Raw genomic sequence first — 23,968 nt, forward strand, 5'->3', positions numbered from 1 at the left:
ATCACACAAATATTATTGCAGCCTCCAAAATGCTTGGCATTGACCTTTTCAGCACGTACTATTCCATTCTGCTACATTACAAAGTGTCAGTATAAGATCAAGAGAAATGCCCCCTACAGATAAGAATACTTTTAAAATCTTAACTATTAATTGCAGAAGCATTGACAACAAAGTACCAGTGTGACAACAAAGTATCAGTGTTTGAAGGCATTGGAGCTCACAAAATACAAGTTACAGGAAGCTTCTTAAAACCTGAAATTGACAGCAGTGAGATTTTGCAAAAAATTGAAGTGTATACCAAAAGGATAGGCTAATGGTTAATGGAGACAGTGTATTTGTCACAGTAGACTAGGGTGTCCATTTCATTTTCATTGAAAAAGGGGACATTTAAAGTAAAGTAGAGAAAAACCTGGGACAATGAAGAAAAAAAAAAAAAAAAAAAAAAAAAAAAAAAAAAGTGACATAAATATTGCACTGACTAAATTTAATACACATGCACTCAGATGCTCCCAAATCACTTTTTACAATTATTCTGCCACACTATCACTGTACTTTTCACTTTTATGTACTTTATCAAGAAGTGCATTTTCGTTTGAAATTGTATCATAAAAGTCAGTACATGGTACACCATTAAAGTGTGTCTTGACAATGAGCAAGGCTCTCACTGTTTCAACTTTCATTCTGTTTTTTTTTTTTTTTCATCTGACCACAAAGAGTTCACTAACGAAAATACATGTTCCACAGCAGCATTTGACCCAGGAATTGCCAGACAAAACTCCATCAAATGAATTATGTTTTTCATGTTAATGTTTTTACTTTTGAAATAAGCAAATATTTTACACCACGTTTCATTAACACTTTTATTGTCTCCTTCATTTTTTGTGAAGTTCTGTGCACATGAAAATTCATCGAACAGTTCGTGTTCGTCAACAGGAAAATTTGGTACAATACGTTTGACAAAAACACAACAGTCCTGAATATCCTCCCACTGTACCTGCTCCTTTTCAGTATTAACCTAGTGAAATTCTTTAAAAGGTGTGACAAATGGTGAACACCATTCTTTAATATACTCAATGCAAGAGTCGTAGAAGATGTCAGCATAAATATGGAATTGTTCTACAGTAATTTCACCCTCTTCTTCCAGCTTTCTTAGATTCTCATGTACAAAGGATGTGAGAAATCTTTCAGATTTTCTACATTGTAATTTGCCCAATAATTTGTTTGTTTATTGATAAACTTCCATTATTGTGATTTCTTGTTTCTCGATACATTTAATTGTTGTGGAGAAAGGATTTAGCTGGGTAACAAGAAAATGTAGAAGAACAATAGACACAGAGTTGTCAAAGAATTGTTTAAGGACAACAGGACACTTACCAAAGGAAATGATATATGATTTCAAAGCAGGAAATATCTTTACAATTCTTTCCAATGCTGGTAGCAGAGATAGCCACCTTGTCTTGCTGTGCTCAAGTACAGTTTTGTATTCAGTTTCAGTAAACTTACAGAATGACGTCAGAGATTCAACCTTTACTGTATATATGTGGAAATGCTGGTAGATTTTGTTACAATTAATTGGCAGTCGATGGGTAGGCACTCTGAGCCAGTTTGTAAGGAATTGTGCACCACATGTGCTGGACAGCCAACACCTACTATATTATTCACTGTGTTCTGTTGCAGTTTATAGAACAAATTGCTTTTTCCTTTCCTCTGCTTACCACCAAAATTGGGGTTAGTGTTGTCTGAAGAAACTGCAATCACCTTTCCCTCAAGATCATATTTCTTTAAAACCTCCAGCACATAATTCTGAAGTAAATCTGAAGTTTCTCCAGCTAAGTTAACCAATTCGAGCACTTTGACCGTGGTGCCACTTTCAGGGTGAAAATACCTGATAAGGAGAGGAACCAACTTCAAATCCAGATGATTCCACGTATCAATCATTACAGAAATGAATCGAGCGCTTTCCAGTTCATTTAAAGCCTGCTGAGCTGCATACGGTTCAATAACATTTGAAATGATTGCATTACATTTTGTGTGTCCACATGTGAATTTAGGATTGAAAAGTTTTTTAACAACTGCTGTAGTACAGTCCATTGACTTAAAGCTATGGTTATGCATTGCGCTGTGGTATGGAAACCTAACTTCTTGTGTTGCCAACTGCCTATCCATTTCTGTTACTGATTTTAAGTTTACATAGTAGTCACTCACGCATTTATTTGCTCTTTTCGTTTGATCACTCATGCGCTGTTTCTTCGTCTTAATGTGATTCACAATGTCAGACCTTCCACCATGACCAATAGCAAATTTTGATCTGCACAACATACATTTTACAGTTTCTCCACTACCAGTGATAAAAGGAAACTCACTTTTTACATTGCTGTTAAAATTACACTTTCGTTTTGGCATAATGAAACAGTGATTGCACAGTGCAAAACATTAACAGTGTGGTGACGGAAGCCAGAGAGAAAGTATCATTGGTGTAGAGTATCTCTGGACTGAAAGGATGGATTCAGTGGATCGATTTAGAAGAGAAGAATCTTCGTTGTTATTCGTAACCTATAGTGCGTTTAAAATTACTCGCGATTTTTGACAGTTCGGTACATGTTTGGGGTATGTTGAAAGTCATCACACGCTTCCTAGCGTAAATAATTGCGCAGTTAATAGCAAGTCAAACAACCAGTAGCGTAAAATACTCTAGCCAAGCAGAGTCATAAAAAAAGGGACATTTCAGCGTCCCCAAAAAAACTTTCGGGACAGCGGGACATTTTGGTAAAAAACGGGACGAATGGACAACCCTACAGTAGACAAGAAACTCATATCCATCAAGGTAGATATTGAAACTGCAAATGAGACTGTGTGGGCAAGACTGAATGTCAAGGGTTGGCATAAACTTCTAACCAGATCCTTCTATTGACCATTAGACTCACCTCCAGATGTAACCAAAAACATTAAAGAAAGCCAAAGTTCACTAGTGTGCAATTCCCTAATCATACTATCACTGTCAGAGGAGACTGTCGTCGTCGTCGGCTGATACTCGTATCCGAGTTTTCATTTCTCTCCTGAGATTTCCTTTGTCACGGTTCAGGCGTGGAAGTGTCGTTGATGGCTTAGCAATCCAATCCTAGCGTGGAACAGGCGGCCACAGACATTACAGCTGATGGAAGGTGGAGGACGTGGCTGAGCCTGGAGGAGTTTACGTCTCTGGCGTTTGTCATTCTCCATTCTTCGACGTTCCAGCTCAAAGTTTTGAAGAGCATTTGAGGTAACTGAGCGCCAGCGACTTCGGTCTTCTGCTATTGTGGACCAGTTACTCGGATCGATGTTCAAGTTTTTCAGATTTTTCTTGTACTGATCCTTATAACGTTTGAGAGGGGCACCTCGTGGCCTTTTACCTGTGCTCACTTCGCTGTACAGCATTTGGCGTGGAAGTCTGTCATTTTTCATCTGCTGGACATGTCCGACCCATCTGAGTTGATGCCCAATGATAAGAGCTTCCATGCTATGCATTTTTGCTCTCTCTAGAACAGCCGTGTTGGATATGAAGTCATCCCATTTTAGGTTCATGATATATCTTAGCTTCTGTTGGTTGAAGCGTTCTAGTTTCTTCAGATCGCAGCGATACAACGTCCAGGTTTCGCAACCATATAGCAGGGTGGAAATGACTACAGCTTTGTACACAATCAGTTTGGTGTACAGTGTTAGGTCTTTATTCAGGAAGACACGCTTTGTAAGACGACCAAATGCTACATGTGCAGCACGTATTCTATTCTCCACTTCTTTTCCAGATGAGCAGTTGGATGACAGTATGCTTCCCAGGTAGAGGAAATGGTCCACTTGTTCCAGGAGTGTATCATAGATGGATATGCTGAAGTCAGGAACGGAGGAGCCAGGAGTTGGCTGCGCCATCACCTTTGTCTTTGAAATATTGATGGAGAGACCAAATCGTTCGTACGCCCTGCTGAAGGAATCAACTGACAGCTGCAACTCTGCAGGTGAATGAGCTGGAGAGGCATTGTCATCAGCATACTGCAGCTCTGTCACACGAGTGGTACTGGTGAACCTTTTTGAATGGAGTCTGGACTGGTTGAATAATCCTCCATCAAACCTGTACTTTAGTTCTATTCCTGCATTGTTTACGGTTGTCTCGTAAAGCATAGCTGCCAGATACAATGCAAATAATGTAGGTGCAAGAACGCATCCTTGTTTAAGCCCACTTGTTATTGGGAATTCACCAGTCATTTCATTCTGGCAGAGGACCTGTCCAGTCATATCAACGTGGAGAGCTTCAATCAGGTCAACAAAATGTTCAGGGCAGCCGAAGCGTTTTAAGACCATCCACATGGCTTCTCTGGGAACTGTATCAAAGGCCTTTTCTAGATCGTAGAAAACAAGTAGTAAAGGCTTTTGCTGTTCTCTGCACTTCTCCTGTAGTTGTCGTGCACAGAAGATCATGTCAATTGTCCCTCTTGAAGGTCGAAACCCGTATTGAGACTCAGGTAGTATAGTCTCTGAAAGTGTCTGGAGGCGATTTAAAAGGATTCTTGCAAAAATTTTTCCAGTGACAGAGAGTAGAGATATTCCCCGGTAGTTACCACAGACGCTTTTGTCGCCCTTTTTGAAGATGGTGACAATTGTGGAGTTCTTCAAGTCAGCTGGTACCTTGCGGGTTTCCCACATTAATATAATAAGTGAGAAGAGTCTAGTTTTTAGAGGCAAGCCGCCACCCTCAATAAGCTCCATCGGGATGCTGTCAGGTCCAGGAGCCTTCCCAGGTTTCACACTCTTGAGTGCCTTGCAAAATTCTTGAAAAGTTGGAGGATCAGCCAGACAGGGTTTTGGAGGGTGCTGTGGGACATTTTTGAGAAAATCTCCAGCGGCAGTAGAAGGGCTGTTTAACAGTGAGCTGAAGTGCTCTTTCCAACGATTTAAGATGTCTTGACTTTCAGTAAGAATGGTGGAGTTGTCAGCAGCTTTAAGTGCTCCTGATGATGAGCGGATAGGTCCATACAGCTCTTTAATACCAGCATAAAAGCCACGCAGGTTCCTTGCATCAGAAAGATTTTGGAGTTCTGTGGCTTTCTGTTGCCACCATTTGTTCTTGATTACTCGTATTTCACTTTGACATTTCTGCTTGAGTTCTAGAAAGTGTGCTTTCTTTTCTGCGCAGGATGGATCTTGAGCAAGGGATAGGTAAGCATCCCGCTTTGCATTGATGATGGCTTGGATTTCTCCGTGGTTGTCATCAAACCAGTCACTTCTTTTCCGTGCACTACAACCAACAACATTCTCAGCAGTTTCTTTGATGATGTTCTTTAATGTGGTCCATTCTTGTTCGACGTCATCTGTGGTTGCTGGAGCTTTGTTAAGTTGTTCGGACAGTATGTCTTGGAAGTGTGAGCGAACATTTTTGTTGTTCAGGTTGCTTATGTTGAATTTTCTGCGTGGTGGGTTTGAAAAGTGGGATCGTGGCTTGCGATACTTTGGTACTCTCAAACGGCTGACTAAAAGTCTATGGTCCGTCCAGCACTCATCGATGTTTAGTGCTGCTTTTGTGATGAGAATGTCTTTCTTGTCACGCTGTCGCGTAATAACGTAGTCTATAAGATGCCAATGTTTGGAGCGTGGGTGCATCCATGTGGTCTTATAGCGGTTACGCAAACGGAATTGGGTATTGGAGATGAAAAGCTCGTGCTCAGCACACAGACCAAGAAGTAGCAACCCATTTGCATTGCAGTTTCCCACCCCTTGTTTACCCATGACATCTCTCCAAAAACGGTTGTCCCTTCCCACTCTGGCATTGAAATCACCAAGTAAAATTAATTTATCTTGAATGGGTATTTTAGAGAGAGTACTGTTCAGTTGGTGGTAGAACTGATTCTTTGTGTCTTCATCACTGTCTAAAGTAGGAGCATATGCAGAGACGAAGGTGATGAATCTGTCTGAACCAATGGGTACTCTAAGAGTCATCAGTCTTTCATTAATTGAGACAGGTGTAAGTCGAAGATCTTTCACTATTTTCGTTTTTACGGCAAATCCTGCACCATGGATGCGTGGTTCTCCTGCATCCTTTCCCTTCCAGAATATGGTGTACCCTGAACGTACCTCACTAATGTGTCCCTCACCTGAGAGTCTTGTCTCACTCAAGGCAGCTATGTCTATATCTAGACGGGCTAGTTCTTGGGTGATAAGAGCAGTTCTTCTCTCTGGTCTGTAATTGTTCACGTCCAGGAGGGTCCTGACATTCCATGTCCCTATTGTCATAATCATTTCATTCTTCTATCATACTATCACTGTCAGAGGAGACTGTAATCGTCCAATAATCAATTAGAAAAATTACAGTTTTGTACATGGTGGGCTTAAGGAGATGTTTTGTGAAACATTGCGGGATGATGTCTCTTCAAACTGCCTACACCAAATGCTTCAAAAGTCCACTTATGATGGAATTAAATTGGATCTAATAGCAACAAATAAACCTGTTCTCTTTGATGATGTCCACATTTGAAACTGGTTTCAGTGACTATGAGGCAGTTGCAGCAACAATGATTACCAAAGTAGTCTATTAAAGGCAACTAAAACAAGTAGAAAGATTTACATGTTCAGCAACTACTGCAGAATCTTTACTTGTTGTTGCGAACAGATGCAGTTCCCTTTTCTTTTCACAAGACACTTTAATTCCTCTAGTGATCCATGTTTTCTTTTGTCCCCCCCCCCTCCCCCCACAACAGCTGTTTAATGTCCTTTCTGATTAGCTTATGTGGAAAGCTATTTTCAAATAATGGTATGAATTTATCATGTAATAGATTAAATTTTATGTCAGCATTTGGTTCATTATAAATTTCATCCCTTCTCATCTGTTGTGAACTGTTCTCATAAATGTTTGTGCTGATCTCTCTAATTATTCTAAGTGCTTTCCACTGAGAAGTGTCTATTCTGTAACACACTGTCTTGTTTATCCTAACTGTATATCACATTACTGGGTATACAGTTATTTTAATGGCAGCACAGACATTCGCAGGTTTGCATCCTTGGTTTCAAGAGTATTGCCAGAGCTGATTGTCATAAGTCCATGATATTTTGGCGGACTATTGTTCCACTGTCATTAGATGCTGCTGATGGAGTGAAGTGTCTGCTGTGGGCTTGCAGTATTTAACCTGCCTGTCCAGAGTTCAGGCCCTGTGGTAGTAAGGGCGTGTGCAGCTGTGATAGTGGAGGGGAGAGCCTCATTTGGCTTTCACCTGCCGTCCATGTTGCACCTTGCATCTGCGTATCACGTTTTGCTTTGATGAATCTTAGTATTTGCTCCTGTGCCATGCTCACTTTGAAGCCAGAGTCCCTGTAAATGAATTTATCAGTCAGATAAAACGTAGCCCTAAAATATATCAGTTGTGGCCAGGACTTCCGTTTGCAGGTAATTCATTTAATGGCCTTTTTAAGTGCAGTTTTCTGCTATAGGGAAGTTGTTAGTGTGTAGTAAGTGGGCATGGCACTCACGTTCTGTACATCAATCTTCAGTGCAGAACACAGCATTGAAAACAGTAATAAAATGAGTTACCAGCAAACAAAAATTCTAGCTACCCATAATAAATTTTGGGATTGCATGTTCAAAGAAGCTATTGAAATTCAATTGATGGATAATTTAATCAACAGAGACACTGGCTTCCAACTGAGCACGGCATGGGACCCAATACTAAGCTCCGTCAAAGCAAAATGTGACACCTGGATGCAAGATGCAACAAATATGGCAGGTGGAATGCAATTGAGACTCTGCCTACCATTGTTCTTGCTGCATGGATTCCACCACTGAGCACCGTGCAGGACCGATGAGACCTGTCTCTTGACCAGCAGATATAAATACACCCATGCATGTAGCATACACTTATTCCATCAGCTACATGGTGGTGGTGGAACAGTTGTCTGCTGAAACATCATGGGCTTTTGACAGTTATATCCATCAGTATGCCCAAGAACAGTCAGCAGCATATATTCCGGGAAACCCACAAATCACAGGTCACAGGTGTGTTTGACCCAAGAGAGAAAATCATGGAGTCAGTGAAGATACAGAACTGGCAGGCACTTGAATACATATGTGAACTATCGTGAGAAAGCCTGCTTACAAAGTTCCAAGAATCAGCTTTAAGTGATGAATTGAGGAATATATTACAACCCATACATATGGCTCTCAAAGGGACTGGAAGGTCAAGATTAGCTTAATTACAGGTGCACAGAGGCATTTAAACAGTCATTCTTCCCGCAGTCCGTATGTGATTGGAATGGGAAGAAGCCCTGCCATGCACTTCACAGTGATATGCAGTGTGTGAATGTGAGTGGTTGAAAATTACTGATTTTCCTGGTTCTGAGTGGGTCCAAAAGGACAGGGCCATCTTATTCTCCTTCTTCTTGTGTAACATGGGTTTGTACTCCCTCTCTAATAACACTGATGATGATGGGATACTGAACACACGTCTCCTTCATGTTTTGATTATGCTTACAGCTACATTTTTACTCTGCAAGTCCTATAATATTCCTAATTTTATTGACTATGTTTGTACAATATACCTATAGTAAGAAACACATTTGTAGAAGTCACCACCTGTACTTCTAATTTAAAAATAGTTCTTCATGTAATGTGGACTGAATGTTGGACAGTGCCTGACTAGAACACATTAACCATCTTTTGAAAAGGAAAGTTGCTACTCACCATATAGTGGAAATGCTGAGTCGCAGATAGGCACAACAAGAAAACTGTCACAAATAAGCTTTTTGCCAACAAGGTCTTTGTCGAAAGTAGACATACGGTGAGTAGCAAATTTCCTTTTCATAATATTGTTATATTTCATCCTGAATTTTCCATTGTTTGATACATTAACCATCTTTATGTGACTTGTTCAACAACAAAGTAAACCTGTTAAACATTGTGCTGCTCTTCTGTCATCACATGGGGTACACGAAAGGAGTCTTCCCAAAGATCATGACAACGATCGGGTGTGCCCTGGGCAACGTTAGGCCTGTGCCTAACGGCCAATCCTTTCAACACCAAGACACCACAAAAAGGCTTTTATCAAAGCCAGCGCTAAATATAATGTCCATAAACATTGAAGGGCTCTCTCGTGAGAAAGAAGTACTACTTGCTGTAGCATGTAAAACTCACAACTGTGATCTCTTACTAATCCAAGAGACCCACATTGGCCCCACAAATAGAAGACCAAAGATCCACAGAATGAAATTAGTAATTGAAAGACCACACGAGCTATATGGCAGCGCAATCTTCGCCAAAATGGGCTTAGGTATTATATCTGCAGAACTGACATCTCAAGAAGACATCGAAATCTTGACTGTAGAGTTACAGTCCTGCACTGTGACGTCTATATATAAGCCTCCGAGCAGGGAGTTCAGATTCAGTGAACCAACCAACTTCAACTCACAACCAACGAAAATAGTAATGGGCGACTTCAACTGTCATGGATCAGCCTGGGGGTACAGGCACACAGACAAAAGTGGGGACGACCTAGAAACCTGGGCAGACTCAACTGGCCTTAAATTAATACACGACCCCAAACTTCCATATTCCTTCAACAGCAGCAGGTGGAACCGTGGATACAATCCAGATAACATCTTTGTCAGCGAAAACGTAGCACATCAAACCAGGAAGGATGTGGGAGAACCCCTCCCACATACACAGCACCGAGCTGTATTATGTCTGGTTGAAGCAGTTGTTAAACCAGCAACCACCCATTTCCAAAGACGTTTTAATTTTAAACGTGCCCTATGGGACAAATTCTCTGAAGAACTTGACAAAGAGGTGCAGAACCTTGATGCTAGCCCGGAAAAATATGACACTTTCATTGAATTAGTTAAAACCGTCTCCCGAAGAAATATCCCCCCGAGGCTGCAGAACTAGTTATATCCCTGGACTTTACGGAAACTCAAAGGTTCTTCTGGAACATTACCAACAGCTCTTCGAGGAAAACCCTTTTTCAGAGGAAACAACTATGGCGGGAGAAGAACTCCTCCAGGCCATATCAGCCTCAAGAACAATGAAATGGTGTAATCTAATCACAAACCTAGACATGAAACAGAATAGCCGAAAGGCCTGGCAACTTCTTAAAAACATCGATAATGACCCCTCATCTAATACACAAAATTTGTATAAGGTCACACCAAATCAAATAGCAAATCAACTTCTACTGAATGGTAAAACCAACAGGAAGCACCCAAGAAAGAAACTACAGAGAGGCACTCAAGAAAAAGACCACCTAGGCACCCCCTTTACTCTGAAAGAATTAGAAGATTCCATCTCCATAATGAAAATTAATAAAGCCGCTGGCCTAGATGATCTACGCCCAGAACAAATAAAAATGTTCGGACCTGTTACCAGACGGTGGTTACTAGATATGATGAACAAATGTGTTCTTGAAATGAAAATCCCCAAGACTTGGCGGAAGGCAAATATAGTAGCTATACCAAAACCTGGAAAAAACCCCACAGACCCCAAAAATTTTTGGCCTATCTCCCTGCTTTGTCATCTCTATAAAGTCTTAGAAAGAATGATCCTTAACCGCATCTCAGAACATGTAGACAAGAATATATTTAAAGAGCAAGCAGGATTCCGCCCAGGAAGGTCATGCTGCGGACGAATCCTCAACCTTACACAGTACATAGAAGATGGATACGAGCGGAAACAAATTACAGGTGCAGCCTTTATCGACCTTACAGCAGCTTACGACACCATAAACCACAGTAAGTTAATATCAAAAATATACAACACCACAAAAGACTACCGACTGGCGCAATTCATCCAGTGCCTGTTGCAGAATAGACGGTATTTTGTCACGCTGCAGTCGAAGAAGAGCCGATGGCGGACCCAGAAAAACGGCCTACCTCAAGGTAGTGTCCTCGCCCCATTGCTGTATAATATTTATACTAATGACCAACCGATCAGCATGGACGCTCGCTCCTTCATCTATGCAGACGATACAGTCGTTGCCACCCAGGGAAAAACCTTTGAAGAGGTAGAAAGTAAATTAACTTTAGCGATTGAAAAGCTGGGTGACTATTATGATAATAACCACCTCAAGCCAAACCCAGCAAAAACCTAGGTCTGTGCTTTTCACCTACGTAATAAGGAAGCAAGGAGGAAACTCAACATAAGCTGGAAGGGACAACATCTATCTCACTGCGACACACCAAAATATCTTGGGATTAAACTTGACCGTGCTCTCACCTACAAGGAACACCGTTTGGCCACAAAGATGAAAGTGAGTGCCAGGAACAACATCATCCGCAAGCTAACAAATAGCAGATGGGGAGCGCAACCTACAGTTCTCCGCACGTCAGCTTTAGCTTTATGTTTCTCCACTGCGGAGTACTCGGCACCCGTTTGGCAAAATTCCACCCACGCTGAACAAGTAAATATAGCATTGAATGAGACTGGATGCATCGTGACAGGATGCCTCCGTCCAACTCCCACAAAGCAGCTGTACCACCTCATGGGCATAGCGCCGTCAGACATCAGAAGAAGGACTGCCGCAGAAATCGAGAAACATAAACAGGAGACAGATCCCAGGCATCCAGTGTTTGGATACAATCTTCAACCTCGCCGACTTAAATCAAGGAAGAGTTTCCTACGAACAACTGAAGCAACTCTTTTATCGCCTAGAGCACGACGAGAAGAGCTGTGGTACAATGTGGGCCCAGGAAGACCAGGGAATAGCCCCAGGGAAGAACCCACAGCTGGCTCTGAACTCCCATATACGACCTGGAAAGCCCTGAATAGACTACGAACAGGCGTATCAAGATGCAGAGCAAACTTGGAAAAATGGGGCTACATCAGTGCAGACGAGCCCTGTGAGTGTGGAGAACAGCAAGACCCACAACACCTACTGGTCTGCAGGAAACTAAACAACCCGTGTTCGACTCAAGACCTATTTGAAGCAAATGACAAGGCTATTCAAGCTGCAGTGTATTGGGCTTCACGTGGGATATGAAAATTGGTCTGTTTCGCATCCTTAGCGCTTATCATTATATGTTACATACTTTTCTATATTATTGTAGTTAATTTACCTTATAACCATGTATTATTGTATTATAACTGTTTCTCTTGCATTGTAATATAATTTTTTTTGTAAAATGGTGATGTCTTGGATACGATAAATAAAATAAATCACATTACCAGTGATACTGACTTGATGAAGATAGCAGTTAGATAGCCATATGCAAAGACAGGCTGCAGAAAAAATTTTAAACCTACTTCTCTCTTCATCCCGCTATTTATGTGACACATCATTGTTGTATGAACTGTGACTATACGTGTCTCAGAGTTTCCAGGGAATATAAGGGAGTTGAAGAAGGTCCTTTGATGATATCTTCCACAGCAGGAGGTCTTGTTACAGTAATTCACACATGCAGCTGCAATCTAATATCCATGTCCTACCAGTTATACTTGAAGTAGTGTTTTCTGTCATTTTTCGTATGATAGAATAAGAAAATTAAATTCATGTCATGCAGTGATTCTTCGAATTAGCTGTAAATTCTGATGGTCTACCAGTCACTCTACTCAATCACTAGCATTACAATGTGTCAACAGTTCCATCTGGTTCTTCGAGAAAGAATGTTCTAAATGACAGTACAATGTCTCCAACAGATGTTGCAACAAATCTGGAAGGAAGTTGAGTTGGTGTTATCATCTGTCTGACAAGATGAATATTGATAAATATATTGCGTTGAACATTTTAAGAGTCATAACCTTACAGCATGACTTCTAGATTAGAATAGAATAAATTGTTTACTAAGTTTAACAACCTTGTCCTGACTGGTCCTTTGATTTTCTTGAGAGATTATATGCAACAGAGATTTCTACATTTTTCTTTCCTTTCAGGGCTGAAGGAAACTTGTCTCATGGTAGAAGATACGCAAGCAAGATAGAAAACTTGCTTCGGAAGTCAGCAGAATCTTGCGATCAGTTGCATGGTTTCTTGCTCCTTTTCTCAGTTGGAGGTGGCACAGGCTCTGGTCTGGGATCTTCTCTGCTGCCATTATTATCAGACATTTTTCCAGATGTACACAGGTACTGTGCACTGTACTACAACTAAATATTTCGTACCTGGTTTATGAAATTTTTGTCGTCATATTAGATAAGAAAAATTTATTAACAAATTACAATTGAAGGAATTTTGGGTTCAGTTAATGGAAAAGTCACAAATGTTTCACAGAAATGTGAACTGTATACTCTTTGAAATGTTCATATATGAGAAAGAATACAAGTTACATTGGGAAGCAGCTATGGATATCTGTTAGTGCCTTTTCAAGATGTTTCGAAACACTGTAAGTGCAATGACGGATTGATATGCTTCCTCTTTCTTCGACAGTTGAGCATCTGGGTTACAAGTATTATACTTTATCAAAATAATTTAAAGTTTTGTTCATTAGTGCTCCGTGAAAATCATTACAAATCTATTTTTAAGTATTATGAATATGTAAACTCATAAGAGATCTCTGAACACCAAACTGCAGTTCAGAGTTAAATCTGCAAAATGTGCTGTAGAAAACTTTCCTTACCTCATGAGTAAATAAAAAATGTAAGTTCCTAGACCTATTGCACAAAAAATTTTAAACTCTTTTTAGGAATGTGTGACGTACTTAACATCTGCGCGAGTCTTACCTCAACCAGCACATACAAAAAACTGACCAAGGCTTGTGTAGCCATCAGTCTGCCATTGGAAAGCATAAAAAGGCTTTTATTGTGCATTTATTACTAAAACAGCATATCTAAATCAAACACACAATTCATGCTTATGCACTGCTTCCTCTGACATATGATTGACAGTAAATCTTACATATTGCCTCTCATCCATTATGTGTGGACGCTTCAGCAGATATAAATAATATTAAAACTTATTACCAACAATAGTGTTACACACCCAACGGGATTAGATCTATAATAGGTTTTACATGGTGATGATGGTATTTTTCTTGGACACTTCATTTATGATTTATTTGCAGATTGCTCTTTCATATTCCATACTGCTGCTGTGCATATTAAATTACTGAAGTGAGTTTTTTAATCATCACAATAAATATTCCAACTCGCTATTCAAGTTGTACTTGCTTATTAAAAATTATAGTGCTTTCTTTCGACAGTGCTAGTCAAGAGCTGTCAATGGACATTTTATTTGTTTTGATAGCTTGATGAATTTGAAAGTTATTGATCTGTAAAGAACAAAAATAGATATATATATTTAATTGACTTGAGATAATGTAATATTTCATCTACAGTGTGTATCTTTAAACATTCTTTTGCTCAGTGGCAGTGTTTGTTAGGTAACTTAATTATATCCAGATCAGAATAAAAGTGATTGACATCTAGCTGTTTACATGGCTGTTACCATAGCAACAGCCAGTTTGAGAGCACATTTGGCTGCACCTCCTGTTCTGTTCACCATTGTCAGATCTCTCTGCTACTGCAGTAACAACTATTGCAGCTCGTTGCAGATGACGCTCGTGAGCGGTAATGTAAACAGTTGTGGTCTGTTTTGCTGTGTGCTTCATTTCTCTGTGTGGGGAATTTATATTGCACTACAGAATGTCTGAAGCTTGCAGTGGAAGTGTACAATCAAGTTTGGTTGCTAAATGGAAAATTCAGCAATCTGACCATGTTTTACTTGGTCACACATATGAGTTTGTGTGCTTGATGTGAAAATATTTCAAGAAGGAGAGAGGCAATGGTGTACTCTATTGCCTGTAATGAAGGGAGTCGAAAGAACTGTAGATGCTTTGAAGACACGCAAAAACTGCAGACACCCAGTAAAACGAAAAGAACAGAACCACGTATAAGAAACTTTGACCCTTTTCAACAAGTTGCAGTTCATCGCCATATATATGGGTATTAAGAAAAGAACATTCAACTGTAAAAAAAGCTGTGTGTCACTCTTCGTGAGGCAGAGTTATTCAGTGGCAGCAAGATGTCTTTGTCAACAGTTGTCAGAGCCCTCAGTATTCTGTACAAAAAAATTAATGGACAGAAAATTATAAAGGAGAAAGGTGACAGTGTAGCATGGCATTGTTGATTTTTAAGAAATATCATTAATGTGCCATTTGAAGGCATTTTGTGTGTCTACAAAACCTGGATGAAGGCCAATTATTCTGTCAGAAAACTATGTTGAAGTGGCAACTATTGGAAAATCTAAATCGGCCCTCCCTATAGTTCAGTTATTAAAGATGGCAATGAAGAAAGCTGCCACTGTTGAATGATTGAAATGCTCTAATGTGAAAATTCAGGACCTTTATGTAAGGCACAGCTCCGAAAAAAAGCCACAGTTTGAACAGTATGTTGTGGACGTAGTAGCTAAAGAACGTGGGCACAGAGTTCTTAAGCTTCCACCATACCGCTGCCACTTCAACACCATCAAAATGGTTTGGGCACAGATTAAACATAAAGTAGCAACAAGTAACAAAAGCTTCGCTATGACAGAAATTCAAAGACCATTAGAGGAAGCAGTGTCACAAATGATGCCAGAGAAGTGGAGTAATGTTGTGCCCCACACAGAAACGGTTGTTAAAGAAGCATTGAAAAGTGAATTGAATGTGGAGAGTAAGTCTGAAAATTTAATTATATCCTTGAACAATTCCAGTGACTCGTCCATGGACGAGAGCTCAGATAACAGTGGTGCAGAGGAAGAAAGTGATTCTGAACTAAGTGGCATTACAGTGTGTTACCTGTTGCTTATAAGAGATATACAAATAATAGCAGCCAGGTATCATTTTATACGCAGGAATGCGTTTGTTAAGCTTCATTAAAAGGCAGCATGAGAAGATAGAGCAGTAAGGAATAGCACAGGTGTCGCTGCTGCGCCATACTGTGCACACGTGCCCTGACGAACCAACAACATCGCCCCCTTCCTTACTCAGATGTGCTTCGCTGTCAGTCACTTGGTTATTCTGATCTGGGTATCGTTCTTGTTTTACTTTTGTGACAACTGAAAAAACTCGCAGCTGTCTCAGTTTCTGTCGTATTGACCCATCATGTCATACACTGTCTTGAAACAGCCACTTGACAGTGAGTACTACACTCAGTAACTTTTCAGTTTGCCTGCTTTTCTCAAGACTGCCAAAACTTATTTTGTGGTTTGTACGCCTTTGTCAGTAGCATTGGCTGAGCAATTGTCTTTACTAAATCTGGCAGCTTCAAATTGACATAGCTATTTTAAGTATTTCTTCCAAAGGGATAGAACTGCTTTCATTTTTTTTCCTCTATGGTGTAGGAAAGATCAGAATATCTGTTGCACTGAGCATTAACCTGACAGTCCAAGATTAGCTAACTGTCACAAATTATGGTATTTTTCAATTATCAGCTTCCCTGTTAATCTCACTATGCCAGATTCTTTCTGAATTGGTGAGAATAGATCACAACAACTGAAAAATTTAACAGTTGTTAATCATTGATGCAGTTTGTGACAGATACATCCTGTGGTTAATGTATACGTTACTAGTTCCACATCCATGAAGTTTCTTCTTCAGGATGAAATGTATGCAACTGGGTGAATAATTAATAAATGAAAGAATCAAGTAATGAAAAGGGTTGTCACAGGCTCTGGAAATCAAGGAATATCAAGGAATTCCTAACGTGTCAGGGAAATCTGGGGGGAAAAAAACACTGGAAAAAATCTCATTTTTGTCTCAGTAGATGAAATGATTTCTTTACTGAGACATCATGCATTGTCAGTGGTTGGGTGCAGCTGAGCACGTGCGTTGCTTCCCTACTCACTCATTATTAGTGCTTCTCATCTTCCTACCCATCCCCTCAGCTTGCAGTTGATGCTGCCACCACTTGTCACTGTTAGCGTAGCAGCTGCGGATGAGAGGCAGGGAGGCACGAGGAGTGGTTTGTTTGGATCTGATTCTCAGAGACTGTAGACGCTGTGGCCGGAGATGGCGGTCATCTGTGCGTAAGTTGTGTCTGAGTGATTATGTGAATTCTCGGTTTCTGACAAAGGCTATGGCCGAAAATTTAGTTGTGAGAATGCGATTGTCTTTTCTATGTGCCTGTCTGCGGATCAGAGGTCATCTTTACGGTGAGTTGCTACCTATCCTCATTATTATTGATCCTCAGAGTATTTGCCCAAGTTATCCATTTCATGGATTGATCACTGCGGTCCCATTTCATCAACATGGTGTCTGTGACTCCTGAATAGCTGGGCACACTATTGGATTCCTGCAGCAGGTCAAAACAGCAGGCCATTTCTGCAGGTATCTCTAAGAGGTCAGGCCTGCCGATCTGAAGCCCTTCATTTCCCACTAACGTGCGTGTCCTGCCCATAAGATCTAGTCTCACCGACCTGCCTGCAGGCCGCGTCTGTTTGTATGTGGCATAATACAACAGATTTTTGTGGTTTATCCATGGACCCAGGGCTCTAGTGCTCCTCAGCAGGTCAGAGGCCACAGGCATTGAATTTCAAAAATTGCGACTGTCTCACCTCAAGTACATTGCAAGGTGTGGCGTTTTATGGACATTTTATTTATTCTAGCACATTTTGGCACTTTGAAAGTAATTTATATATTAGAAAGTATGTGCAATCAGAAGAAAAAAAATATGGCTGTCGCTGGCAGTTTGTACGCTGTGTACCCAAATATTTCTCAAAAGAAAAATCACATAATAGCTGTAAAATAATAGATGTTACATAGTTTGTGATAACCGACAGTAATGAACATAGTAGAACCAACACTTTATTGGCAACTACCTATATTGTTGGGTTACACAGCTCTTCCCCACCTTATACATAACTTTCAAGGGCCCTATGTTTTTCCGAGGTTATTTCTGAAATCAGTGAAGGTATTTTAAATCTGTCTTGTGACACCAAGGAAATGCTTATTTTTGTCACAAAATGTGTTTTGTTTTATTGAAATACAATAACATCTGTGGTCTTAATGAAACACATGTACTGTTTGGCTTGCTTTCTCCATCTAAAAACAGTTCATTACAAAAGATGTTGATGTTGGTTCTTAAGATTTTTGCTCACATTAGGAAACACAGTCTGCTTGAAAGTTTTATTTAGATATTTCCTTGTTTGGCACTATTTTTCGTGTACCATAGCTGCAAAGATGGATTGACAACTTAATGTCTGTACTTACCCTTGAGATCTCAAAATTTGTCAGGGAAAAATGCTAAAACTTGTCTGGAAATCAGGGAAATATCAGGGAATTTCACTTGAGGATACTTGTGGCAACCATGATAAATGTAACCTGTGTTGAGTAAAAACCATTCAGTTATCATGGTGTGTCAATTGAGTTACAATTCAAGAACTGTCAAAACTCTCAATGTCATAATCTTCAGAAGTTAAAGCCACTTACTGCTGACATGAACACATTAGTAAATAGTGCTAAGATGGCTCCAGTTAAGGCACACTCAGCGGTGACAGCTACAGCAGATAAGAAGTTGTGAATGCTTTCGTGTGCAGTTGGGGACATATGCATTGTATGTCAATGTAAGAAACCAAACTAGCAGCATTTCCTCCACATTGTGAAGTAGTGACTTGCAAGATGGGATATGTTCTCCAGAGGTATTGGTGAAGACTCGTATTCTGACCCATTCTGATATTTCATTACATGGGGTTTCAAGTGTCAGGTGTGTGCAGTATTTCTTGTGAACATCTCAGTGAACCAAATAGATTGTGGTGGAAAACTGCTTAGAGAATGACCACTATTGCAAAATATTTAACTTATTGAAGTGTGGTTATTAATGAAGCATTCACAATTAAACCAAAACACAGTAATTTCAGCAGAGTCTAGAATTACAAGTTTTGTGGAACATCGGGTGGGCTTTGGACACTAAGTAAACACAAAGAACACTAATTATCTTGATGTTGAAGCTCTTTTGTCTGTGGTTGCTTTAACAATAACATGTATTTTTGAGTGGGGTCCACCTTTAGCAAAACAAAATTTTGTTTTTTGTACCAGACATGTTTCACTGCAGTTGCAGGATCATCAGTGGTTTTTTTTATGATTATGGCTGTTAAACATAAGGAATGTTCTTTACTGTTTAAATACATGTAAATATTAGTTTCTAAATTGTAATTACAGGTTTTTGAAGAGCACATAAAATTGTGCATTCTTACCTTCCTAGGCAACGGCCTTGCCACAGTGGATACTGTTATAACGTCAATTTGAACACATGTCTTTCAAAATGACACAACACATGTAAGTCACTGAGCAAGTTGACAAAGCAAGACATGTGATCATGATAACATTCAAGTGAGCACTGAGTCCAAGTCTAGCGGCCGCTGGCTGGCTGGCCGCTTAGTTGGCGCAGCTGCTGCATTGCTGGCAGACAGCACCGCATGTAGAGGACGCGCGTAATTGCGTGGCGGCACTTTGATTGATCGGCGAGTCACAACACTTTTCCCCCCTTTTGAAATTTTTGCACTGGTCTTGATGGAAGTGGCCTGTAGATTGCTAATGTCCATAGGCGTTGTATGACTGGCCGTAAAGTCTCGAGGAGGAGGCTTCCCGTACGGACGGAAGTGTCCCCGATGATAATGGGTTGAGATGACAGGAGATGTAGGGGTCGAATCTGCTGGGGCCCCGTGCACCAATTTGCCTGTTGCGGCAAGTCCGGTTGATATAACAGGAGACACGGGCGATGTGTCGGCGTCCGTAGGAGAAGGAGGTGAGTAGAGTTGCTCCAACAGATGATGGTCATCCGGTTCCTGCATGGGCACGTCTCCTGGTGGCGTCCGTTCTTGTACGGGCACGGAGATGACGGGAAGAGGGCTGTGTTGTGAGTAATGAGAGATGCCAAGAATCCGAGCATCAGGTAGAGCTGAAGGTGGTGTAGCAGCATTCAGAACAGGCGTTGCTAGCACACGAGGCCGAAGCTGGTCCGAATGACGCACTGCAACACCCGTGTCCCTTCTGGATTTCATACAGGCGTCGGCCACGGTGTCATAAGATGCGGCCCGGACTCCATTTTGGCTGCCTGCCATATCCCCGTACTCATACAAGGTCGTCGGCGGTGAACCGGCCAAGCGAAGGCACCTGCGGCCATGAGGTGGAAGGCCGCAGAAGATGAAGTAGCGTGCGGGGCTATCGGCCATGTAAGAGCTCAGCTGGGCTGTGGTCGCCCATGGGGGTGAAACGGTAAGAAGCCAGTAATTGGAGAAGCGCATCATCAGCAGCAGAAGAAGTCAGGAGTTTCGTCATCTGAGCCTTAAACGTGCGGACCAGTCGTTCAGCCTCACCGTTTGATTGTGGATGGAACGGAGGGGCCGTGACGTGCGTGACTCTGTGACGAGTACAAAAGTCCGCAAATTCGGAAGAGGCAAATTGCGGACCATTGTCAGTAACAAGAGTAGAGGGAAGGCCTTCCAAAGAAAAAATGCGGGCGAGAGCACTTGTGGTTGCCGCGGTGGTAGGCGACATGCAACGGACAATGAAAGGAAAGGTAGAGTAGGCATCAATTATGAGTAGCCAATAAGTACCTAAAAAAGGTCCCGCAAAGTCAGCATGAATGCACTCCCAGGGCATCTCAGGCGAAGGCCACAGTAACAAAGATGAATTCGGGGCGGTGGCCTGTGATGCAGAAGGGCCGCAGGCAGCGACCATGTGTGCTATTTCAGAGTCAATGCCAGGCCAGTACACATGACGGCGCGCCAGAGATTTTGTGCGAGAGACACCCCAGTGCCCTTGGTGAAGGAGGCGCAAGACCGAAGCATGCAAAGACGCAGGTACCACAACACGCGGCGAAGTGACGTTGTCGGGAAGTGACGTTGATGGATGAAACAAGCAAACAAGTAGTTTGTGATCCGTAACAAGATGAAATTTTGATCCATAGAGAAAAATACGAAACTTATGAAGAGCATAAATGATGGCCAAAGCTTCTTTTTCAATTTGAGAATACTTTTGTTGGGCATCTGTGGGCGTTTTGGAGGCATAAGCAATGGGTTGTTCAGAACCGTCAGAAAAACGGTGCACAAGTACTGCACCGACCCCGTATTGAGAGGCGTCCGTGGCAAGAACAAGATGTCGTTTGCTCGGCCTAACCCAGGAGATAAAAGGGACGAAAATGTCGTCGACTAGGAATCCAATTGAGCATAAGGAATAGCATCAGAGACGATATTGACAGAGTCATCTATGGAGAACCCAAAAACGCGAAAGGCATCGAAACCAAAAAGATTTTCTGCATTACTCTGGTCGACCACAAATATGGGAACAGTGCGAACGACGGATTTGTAAGATACCTCAGCATTAAATTGTCCCAAGAGAGAAATCTTCTGTTTATTGTACGTCCGTAATGGCCGAGTGACAGGTGATAGGAGTGGAGAACGCAACTGAAGATACATTTGAGAATTAATGACAGTGGCAGCAGAACCAGTATCCATCTGCATGCGAACATTCCGACCAAGGATTTGGACTGTGAAGAATAACTTCCCTGAAACGGAAGAAGTGCAATTGACAGACAACACAGAAGCAGAATCAGCGTCATGGTCATGAACATCATGTATGCGGTTGGATTTGCAAATGGAAGACACATGGCCCTTCTTTTTGCAGTTGTGACACACGCCCCAACGTTGGGGACAATCTTCGCGTGAATGTTTCGTAAAACACCATGGACATGAAGGAAGTTGCCGGGGGTTTTGCTGCAGTTTCTGAGAGGGTTGTTTACGGTTAGGCCGAGGCTGCACGTGGGAGCGTACTGCAGCCACGTCTGCCGGCGGGGACACGCCGCACACGTCATCAACAGCGCACAGAGGTTGTATGTCCCTGATGTCATCCCACACCTCTATTTGCGCTCCAGCGGCGTGAGAAATTTCAATGGACTGCGTAATGGAGAGGACTTCATCTAGAGTCGGATTTGCCAACTGAAGGGCACGTTGCCTTACTTCTTTGTCGGGCGCCGACCGGATAATAGGATCCCGTACCATGGAATCTGCATAGGATTCTTTGTGAACGTCAGTAACAAATTGACACTTTCGACTGAGGCCGTGAAACTCAGCAGCCCAAGCTTTGAATGGTTGGCGAATCACAACAGATACACCAGTTCCTGTGAGATCACTGAAGTTGTGCTGTTGGGCATGCCTGTCACTTGGATGGGTGACCATCTAGCTGCCAAGTGCTTTTGCCATTTTTCGGCGTGCACTCAGCCTCGTGATGCCAATTGAGGAGCTACTAGACCGAATAGTAGTGGCTCCGGGCAGAGACAACCATCATAACAACTGGGAGAGCGGTGTGCTGACCACATGCCCCTCCTATCCGCATCCTCAACTGAGGATGACATGGCGGTTGGATGGTCCTGATGGGCCACTTGTGGTCTGAAGACGGAGTGCTAATACCTTCTTAGCACACGGTGTCATTTTCGTGCAGTGTTACGTTTTTACAGCGACTGTTTTTTTTTTTTTTTTTTTTTTTATTTTTTTGAAAGTTTGTCATCTGCAACTATATACAACTTAATGTAGTCAAAACATTTACTCAAAAATTACGATTTCTAAACTGTAATGGCTATGCCTGAGATTAATAAGTCATGTGAAAGGTTGTGTGTGTGTGTGTGTGTGTGTGTGTGTGTGTGTGTGTGTGTGTGTGGTTTCACTTACTGTTTCTTTTTTTGTCATCTTCTTCATTGTCAAGTTCTATTATTGAGTTGTCACTGTCACTGTTTACCAGCTAGATGAAACACCCAGTTGCATCCAACAACGCCATAATGATATAAAACCACCTTAGAAACAGATAACAAGAAAATGTTACATTTCCTTGGCCTCACACTACACAGACACAACAACCAACACCAGTTCTCCTTATTCAGAAAAGGAACCACCACCAGCACAGCCATTCACAAACATTCCAATCATCTGACTACACACAAACTAGCCGGTTTCCAATATATGCTACACAGACTGAACAAAACTCCACTCATTGAAAGCAACTATAACACTGAATTACAGACAATCAGACAAATAGCTGTAGAGAATGGATATGACACAAACACTACAGATAAACTGAACCACAAAATTAAAACAAAATTAAAAAAGACACCCAACACACAAAAGCCTTCTCACTAACTTACAAACACACAAATGAACAAGAAATCCACAACAATAAACAAGTGGTTCACTCTCACCTAAAACAACAAAGTAGCCCACAGAATAGGCAACATACTCAAAAAACAAGGGCTTAAAATAGCCTACAGGACAGACAACTCAACGCAGAGGAAAATAAGGACAACCAGAGGAAAATAAGGACAACCAGAGGAAAATAAGGACAACCAACACAAGCACAGACAAACACAACACATCTGGTATTTACCAACTAACATGTCAGAACTGCAAATCAGTTTATATAGGACAGACAAGCAGAAACTTTAATACCAGAAACACAGAAGAGCATTAGAAAGCAACAGCTGTCATTCCACATTTGCTGAACACCTTATGGACACCGCCCAACAGACATCAACACTGATTTGAAAATTTTCAAATGCAGCAATAGCCCCCTACAAAAACTAATAATTGAAGAAAATTATCAAATACAAAAAGCCAGAGTTGAAGGAAAGCAAGTAGTAAATGAATACACAGCTCTCTGCAATGGAAGTCTGTTCTCTGCCCTCAAAGAATTATTAGATGATACCAACCTATAGAACTACTCTCCCCCCCCCCCCCCCCCCCCTCCCGCCACACACACACACACACACACACACACACACACACACACACACACATTGAAAAAATAAATAAATATAATTATAATGACAAACCCTCAAACCAATTATCTCTCTCTCTCTCTCTCTTTCTTTCTTTACACACAACCTTTGACATGAATTATTAATCTCAGGCATAGCGATAACAGCATAAATGTTTTGACTACATTAAGTTATATAGGTGCAGGTGACAAACTGTAAAGGAAAACAGTCACTGTAAAAATATAATACAGCAGGAAAACCACACCATATGGTAAGAAGGTACGAATACAGAATTTTATGTGCTCTCCGCAAACC

The 23,968-nt window shown here is 41.3% G+C and overlaps 1 protein-coding gene across 4 annotated transcripts in view; it reads left to right on the forward strand.

Moving 5' to 3' along the window:
• Positions 1–23,968, forward strand: part of LOC124613480 (tubulin epsilon chain-like) — a 159,145-nt gene that overhangs the window by 49,726 nt on the left and 85,451 nt on the right. For all 4 annotated transcript variants that reach the window (XM_047142189.1, XM_047142188.1, XM_047142187.1 and 1 more), the window contains exon 4: positions 12,872–13,060. In XM_047142189.1, the coding sequence (XP_046998145.1) occupies positions 12,872–13,060 (189 nt within the window). The remainder of the gene's footprint in view (positions 1–12,871; positions 13,061–23,968) is intronic.

The sequence above is a fragment of the Schistocerca americana genome, chromosome 4, assembly GCF_021461395.2.
Source record: "Schistocerca americana isolate TAMUIC-IGC-003095 chromosome 4, iqSchAmer2.1, whole genome shotgun sequence".
Taxonomy (NCBI): Eukaryota; Metazoa; Arthropoda; class Insecta; order Orthoptera; family Acrididae; genus Schistocerca; species Schistocerca americana.